At 36.3% G+C, this 6,801-nt stretch overlaps 1 protein-coding gene across 1 annotated transcript; it reads left to right on the forward strand.

Annotated features, from left to right (window-relative positions):
- The first annotated feature begins 2,110 nt into the window (after positions 1-2,110).
- LOC117628813 (NAC domain-containing protein 100-like) lies at positions 2,111-4,275 on the forward strand. The gene is made up of 3 exons (XM_034361341.1): positions 2,111-2,794; positions 2,895-3,172; positions 3,267-4,275. The coding sequence occupies exons 1-3, from the start codon at positions 2,605-2,607 to the stop codon at positions 3,879-3,881; spliced, it is 1,083 nt and encodes a 360-aa protein (XP_034217232.1). The 5' UTR covers positions 2,111-2,604; the 3' UTR covers positions 3,882-4,275.
- Positions 4,276-6,801: the final 2,526 nt, after the last annotated feature.

The following is a 6,801-nucleotide window of genomic DNA, read 5'->3' on the forward strand; positions in this document are numbered from 1 at the left end:
CAAAAACTATATTTGTCATGGAATTTTGGCTGATTTGATTTGAGCCTCATAATTCAAAAAAATTGACCTAGTTAGCGGAAAACTAAACTATGGTAGTAAATAAATTAATAAATTAATTCACGAAATACTAACTCCGAAAGAGATTTCGAGTTCACATTCCACACGCTCGTTGCTCAAAAATAAAATAATATTGAATCATCAGAATGTATTAGCTAGCTAGTGTGAGATTGTATTTAATTTGACATGCATGCATGACTTGCAAAAGCATTATTGTAATTAAAAATAGGCCCCTAGAAATGAATTAAAGTCAAATGGGGACTCAAAAAGTAGCATTTGAAACCCGCATTCAACCATAAAGAAAAAACACCAACAAACGTTACATGTTGAAATTACACTATTATTGTTAATGGAGAGGACAAATTAGCTTAGATACATTAACAAATTCATTCCAAACTTTCTTTCACCTAACCACTAACCACTTAATGGCTTTAATCACTCACTACGCACATTTGCATACACCGCCCTTGCAACTTTGATTAATTGGTTTCGTCAATCACACATATGCTTTGATTAATAAGAAAATTCCTGTATATGAGTTAATATAAGCACTGCCGTGTTTAAGTGTTTAAGACTTTTTTATTGGCTTATTTTTTTTTTCCATAACTTAATTCGAGCTTAATACGAAATTAATGAGTTAAGGTTCATCATTGCTTAATGTCACACCCCGGATCCGGCTCCGCCGTAGCACGATATTGTCCGCTTTGGGCCTCCCTCACTACCCGCACGGTTTTGTTTCTGGGAGCTCACGAAGCAACTTCCCAGGGTGGTCACCCATCCTGGAATTGCTCCAGCCTCCAACTCGCTTAACTTCGGAGTTCCTACGAACCCGAAGCCAGTGAGCTCCCAAAAGGCCTCCTACTATTTTGATGCGAGGTGTGCCATATAAGGCACATCACCCCCTCTCCGTTTGGACCATCCTGGGATTGCTCTAGCCTCCAACTCGCTTAACTTCAGAGTTCCTACGAACCCGAAGCCAGTGAGCTCCCAAGAGGCCTCCCACTATTTTGATGCGAGGTGTGCCATATAAGGCACATCACCCCCTCTCCGTTTGGTCGATGTGGGATCTCACACTTAAAAAAACACAATTGTTAGCATGAATAATAATAAAACAAATTGGACTTCCAGTCATGATCTTAGGGGACCGAGAGGAGTGGTACTCTATCAGTGGTAAGGCTCCCACTCCCACTTGCGATTGAGCGGATAAGGTTATGTAGTTAGACCGACGACTGAGCCTGCATGTGTAAAATAAATTGCCTAATCCCCATTGACATCGTTTTTCTCTCAAAAATAAACAAACTGCATTTACGAACACAAATAATACAATTATAATGAGAAAACAACATCATTGACGGACAAAATGGCAAAAAAAAAATAAAGAAGAAAAAAAAACTAGTTTTTTTAATGTTTTTCTATGCATTTCTTTTCCTATTATAATTTGGTATTTTGGGTCAACCCTATTGTGGTCACTTTCCAGTGATAATAGCATGAAACTCCATGCAGTGTCGACTTCGTAACCATTTCAAATGTCCTCAGTTTTTTTGGATATTTGTTTCGAAAACAACAGGGTCATGAAGGTCATTTCGGCGTGAATAAAGTGGGCTTTAACTAATTTTTGAGAGCTGGACACAGCAAAACTTCTGTAATCTTCTATGCATTTGCCACAGCTGTTCTCACTATATTTCATAAAGCCTCTAATTTTATTTATTTTCAACACACCCAAAAAAATAAAAAATTAAAAAAAAAACAGATTATATTTATTATTATGAGCTTCTTCAAACTCTTTATGACGTGTGTGCCGATGATTCAGGTGTATACAAATAAAACCAACACCATCCAATAACATCAGAGTCCCATCCACCGTCTCACAGAATGAATATGATTGGTTGAACTTAAAATATAATTAATTAATAATCAATCCAAAATATGGTATTGACAAAACTGAAACATATTATAATTAGTGATATAATTAAAAAAACCATGCACAGTATTTGGATGGTGTTGTCCATGGTCAAATTTTTAAGGGGGCAGAAGGGAGGAATTATTACAGAGAAAGTTGAAGAGAAGCTAAAACGACCAACCTAAGTTGCCTTCCATTCCACGTTTCTTTCTCTTCCGAAACACCAGTATTTAGGGGCTTCTGTTTCTCACACTGCTTTTTTTCTCTTAACACCTCATCCATCTGATCCATCTTCCAGCTCTCTCAACTTTGTTCCATGGCTTCTTTTCTTTTCCTCTGTACGCCTACCTCTTCTTTCCACTTACCTATCCCTTTTCCTTGAGCTTTTCTCTTTTGCTCCTTGGAAACTTACTTTTTTGTTTGAATCTTTCTGGGTTCTGTTTTTTTCTCTATAAATAAAGTGTCTTGGAATTTTGGGGAGTTGAGAAGCTGTGTTTGGTTTGTACCCATTGAAGCTTGAGAGATTCTAAGTCGTGTTTTGAGGGTGGTTTGTGAAAACTATGCCTTGTTGATCAAAACCAAGATTCTGAAACAGGGGTTTTAGACACAAAAATTCATTGGGGTTTTAGGGAAAAAACAAGGAATTAATGGAAAACGTTCCAGCTGGAATGGTCGAGCAATATGAGCAGATCGATTTGCCACCGGGGTTTCGGTTCCACCCAACCGATGAAGAGCTTATTTCTCACTACCTGCATAAGAAGGTTATTGATATCAGCTTCTCTTGTAAAGCAATTGGGGAGGTGGACTTGAACAAGTCTGAACCTTGGGATTTGCCTGGTAAGCTTCTTCTGAAACACAATCTGTTTTAATGTCTGCAAATGGTTGGAATTTGATTTATATTGATTTAATTTACTTTCTATTTGGTTTCTGGATGAAGGGAAAGCGAAAATGGGAGAAAAGGAATGGTACTTTTTCTGTGTGAGAGACAGAAAGTACCCAACTGGTCTGAGGACAAACAGGGCAACTGAAGCTGGATATTGGAAAGCCACGGGGAAAGATAAAGAGATCTACAAAGGAAAATCCCTAGTTGGCATGAAAAAGACCTTGGTTTTCTACAGAGGCAGAGCCCCCAAAGGAGAAAAGAGCAATTGGGTCATGCATGAGTACAGATTGGAGGGTAAATTATCTGTTCATAACCTCCCCAAAACTGCAAAGGTATTTGCTTTTCCTCTGTTTTCCCCTGTTTTTAAATCTGTTTATTTGTTCATGTATTTGATGCTAATGGAAATATATTGTGTCTATTTTGCAGAATGAATGGGTGATTTGCAGGGTTTTTGAGAAAAACTCTGGTGGCAAAAAAACCCATATTTCAGGATTTGTGAGATATGGTTCTCTGGGAAATGAAATGGATCCTTCTGGTCTGCCACCGTTAATGGATTCTTCACCTTACAGCTCCAAAACCAAACTCGCCTCTGAGTCCTCTTACGTGCCCTGCTTCTCCAACCTTGATCCCACTGATGTTCAAAGAAACCAAGGGATTGTTGATTATATGAACAACCCTCTTTTTGGTGTTTCTTCAAACACCTCCAACTTTTTCCCCAGAGCCCCATTTTCCAACTCATTCTACTCTGCTCAGTCTGCTCCAGTTGCAGCAAATTTCCCGTTCCCAGGTTCAGTTTTAATGCAAGACCAGTCCATTCTGAGGGCCTTGCTTGAAAACAATGGTTCAAACATGAGGCAGAGCTTCAAAACAGAGAGGGAAATGGTCAGTGTGTCCCAAGAGACGGGGCTAACAAGTGAAATGAACACTGAAATCTCTTCTGTCATGTCCAATCTTGAGATGGGAAGGAGGCCATTTGGTGATCAAGAGGCCCCAGCAGCAGCCGCTGGAGCAGTGGACCTGGATAATTTTTGGAATTATTAAAAATTTCAAATAGCAAGCATTATATATAAGATTGAATGAGTAGTAAAAGAAAAGAAAAAGCAGCTTCTGCCTCTGCTTCTGCTTCCAGTATTATTGTTGTGAGTTTGAATATTGATGGTAAGAAATTGAATATTGTGGGTGGGTCTGTGTATTGATTTTCTGAATCCAAATGAAAAACTGAATGAAAGTGAAGCATCTGTTATGTACTGTAAGAAATTATATCATGTATTCCTATTTAATTGTATCATGTATTGGCCTCATTGTTGTGAAGGTGCTCAAGTACAACATTGGTGACATGAGAATGAGATTCAGTTGGTGGAAATGATTTTCTTTTCTGTTTTTTACTCTTTAAAAACTTTGTACCTTTAGTTACATCATGAGTTTGGATTTTCAATTTCTGGTGTGGGGCTCAGGTAAATGTGGTGTTGACATTCTCTCTCTCTCTCTCTCTCTCTACACACACGTGCATGTCGCCCTCAAACACACGGAGGATTTTGATAAATGAACATGCAGTTAAGTTCCCAGGTAAATCATTGGCCTAGCTAGGGTTAGCTTAGATTAAAATTTCGACCTCTGTGATTAACTTTGACTTAAAATGATGTGAAATTTTGTATTAATATATTTGACAATGCTCAAGAAGGCCTGATTATTTCATGGGCATTACAGACAGTGTTTCACAGCTAATTTAGAATCAAATTACAAATAAAATTTCTCTAATAACCATTAATTCAGATGGGTAATGTGACCGATGATGCTGAGTGATTAGCAAATGAACTATTACTTCCATGATTATTTGACTAATCCTTGCTTGCATAGTCAAGATATGTTCAACCAAATCATGAAAGATGTGGAATGAAATGAAATATGAAGTTGACATATCGAAATCATGGAAGCTTGGTTGAAAATGAGCTTTGGAAGAAACTATTAATTGTAGAGAAAAAACACAGCTGTCTGAAATCAAGTTCACATTTCAGGATAAGAATTATGGAAACAATAAAAGTCTTGTCACATATAATATATATTATTTTTTTGAGTTATTTACACTAACACACCATTAAGTTTTCGTTTTTTTTATATAAAATTTTCACAAAACCCCCTAAAGTTTTAAATTATTTTCCCAAAATCCTTTTTCGTTTATTTTTTTGTCTAAAGATTAATGATTTTATATATAAGAAATTTATCCAAATAATAGAGTGAGCCTTTGAGATTAGATAGTACATATATTTATTGAGATTGATTTTGTCATTTGCACACGTTTTTTAAAATGAAATCACTAAGTTTTGGACGAACAATCAATGAAAAGAAGTTTTGTGAAAACAATATAAAACCTAATAGGTTATTCGTATAATTTTCAAAACCTTAAGAGTTTTGTGAAAAAAATAAAAAATATGAGAAGATGTTAGTGTAAATAACTCTCTTTTCTTTTTCTTTTTTTAACGGGTACTAAAAGTCATTGTAGTTGAAGGAAGGAAAACGGGATCTTATATTTATACCCATTATTATATTGTATACCTTACATTTTCATGGAGGCTGTCACACCAGATTCATTCCTATGTGTTGGATCTTCAACGCTGTCCTCCAATCCAATATCTATGAAGTATGATGCAGGCAATCCGTTATCAAGCTGTAAAGCATGATGTTATTGATGTAAGAATATTTACCTTTATTTTATTATGATGTGTTTATTTTTTTGTAACATGTGGGTTTTAGTTTTTGACACATGCATGCATGATCCAATCACGAAAGAATTTGAGTCCTGCACGACATGTTTCCCATCAGTAATATTATTATTGTGCATATGATTTTTGTCTTTTACAGATTCATTTTTCTTGACATCAAATTAATAAACCTCCAATCCCAAAGTATCAAAAGTCACCCCTAATTAATCACCCAACAATATTAAGGTCCCCCATATGCTTAACAATATGATCTCAGGGCTCAGGCCACCCTTCATCAACACAAACAATATTTGTTAGAATAACTTCTTATACATGCTCAGTACATGAGCAATGTCATAATATAAGTTATCGCGCAAGAAACTTGTAACTTAAGCGATAAAAACAGTTATTTATGTATTTTTTTAAGTTATGCGCATTAGGTATATACACCGAATATCGAGTATTTAAAGGAAATATTTCTAATTTCTAATTTTGTACACCAGGTATATGCACCAGGTGCCTTTTTCTTATTAAGCATTCTACTTGTAGGAGAAAAAAAAAAAAATACTGGATCTTCAATAAGCTATCATTTAATTCAAAAAATTATTGGATCTTCAATTTGAAAAAGTTTGCAATTCTGTAATTTCAGAAGATCGCCGTGGGTGTTTGTGTCAATCGAACGTGAGAAGAAAAGCGACGTAACGGAGTCCCATCGGAGTTAACGTTGAATGTTGTGAGGTAAGATTCGGGCACCGAGTTAGGCCTTTCTAACGGTCGACACGTACCCCGCGCTAATCCGACACGAGCTTCAGGTTTTGCTGGCGTCACCGGGTAGCCAACCAATGCGAACGCTTCCCTCTACTCAAAGCACGCCACGCGGCCTCAGGTGTTATGGGCCTCCCTCCATCTATGCTCTCTCGTGGAAACACACAACCCTCCTCACATCATAGACTGACTTTTGTCACCAAAAAATCTTTTTATTTTTTCCTTCGCAAAAGCTTTGATAGTGAACAAGAAATACAAAACACCATTTAGTGCTATTTGTCTTTAATTGGTTAGAAGAAATTTCGATTTCGATTTATATGAATGATTAAGAAATTTCAACTTCAATTGATATGAATGATTAAGACGATATGTATTTATGTTGAATTTGACATCTAATCGTCGCTAGCTTATTGCAGTGGTATTGTTTGTTGAGAGTATATTAATCAATCCTACCAATATAAAAATTTAGCAAAAACAAACAAAAGAATAAGAAAGAA

Source organism: Prunus dulcis, chromosome 5 (assembly GCF_902201215.1).
Source record: "Prunus dulcis chromosome 5, ALMONDv2, whole genome shotgun sequence".
NCBI classification, from domain to species: domain Eukaryota; kingdom Viridiplantae; phylum Streptophyta; class Magnoliopsida; order Rosales; family Rosaceae; genus Prunus; species Prunus dulcis.

Bases quoted from the DNA above. Each gene is read 5' to 3' on its own strand.
- LOC117628813 (XM_034361341.1), top strand. From the start codon at position 2,605: ATGGAAAACGTTCCAGCTGGAATGGTCGAGCAATATGAGCAGATCGAT. The intron at 2,795-2,894 runs GTAAGCTTCTTC...TTCTGGATGAAG, and splicing joins TGAACCTTGGGATTTGCCTG to GGAAAGCGAAAATGGGAGAA. The intron at 3,173-3,266 runs GTATTTGCTTTT...TCTATTTTGCAG, and splicing joins ACCTCCCCAAAACTGCAAAG to AATGAATGGGTGATTTGCAG.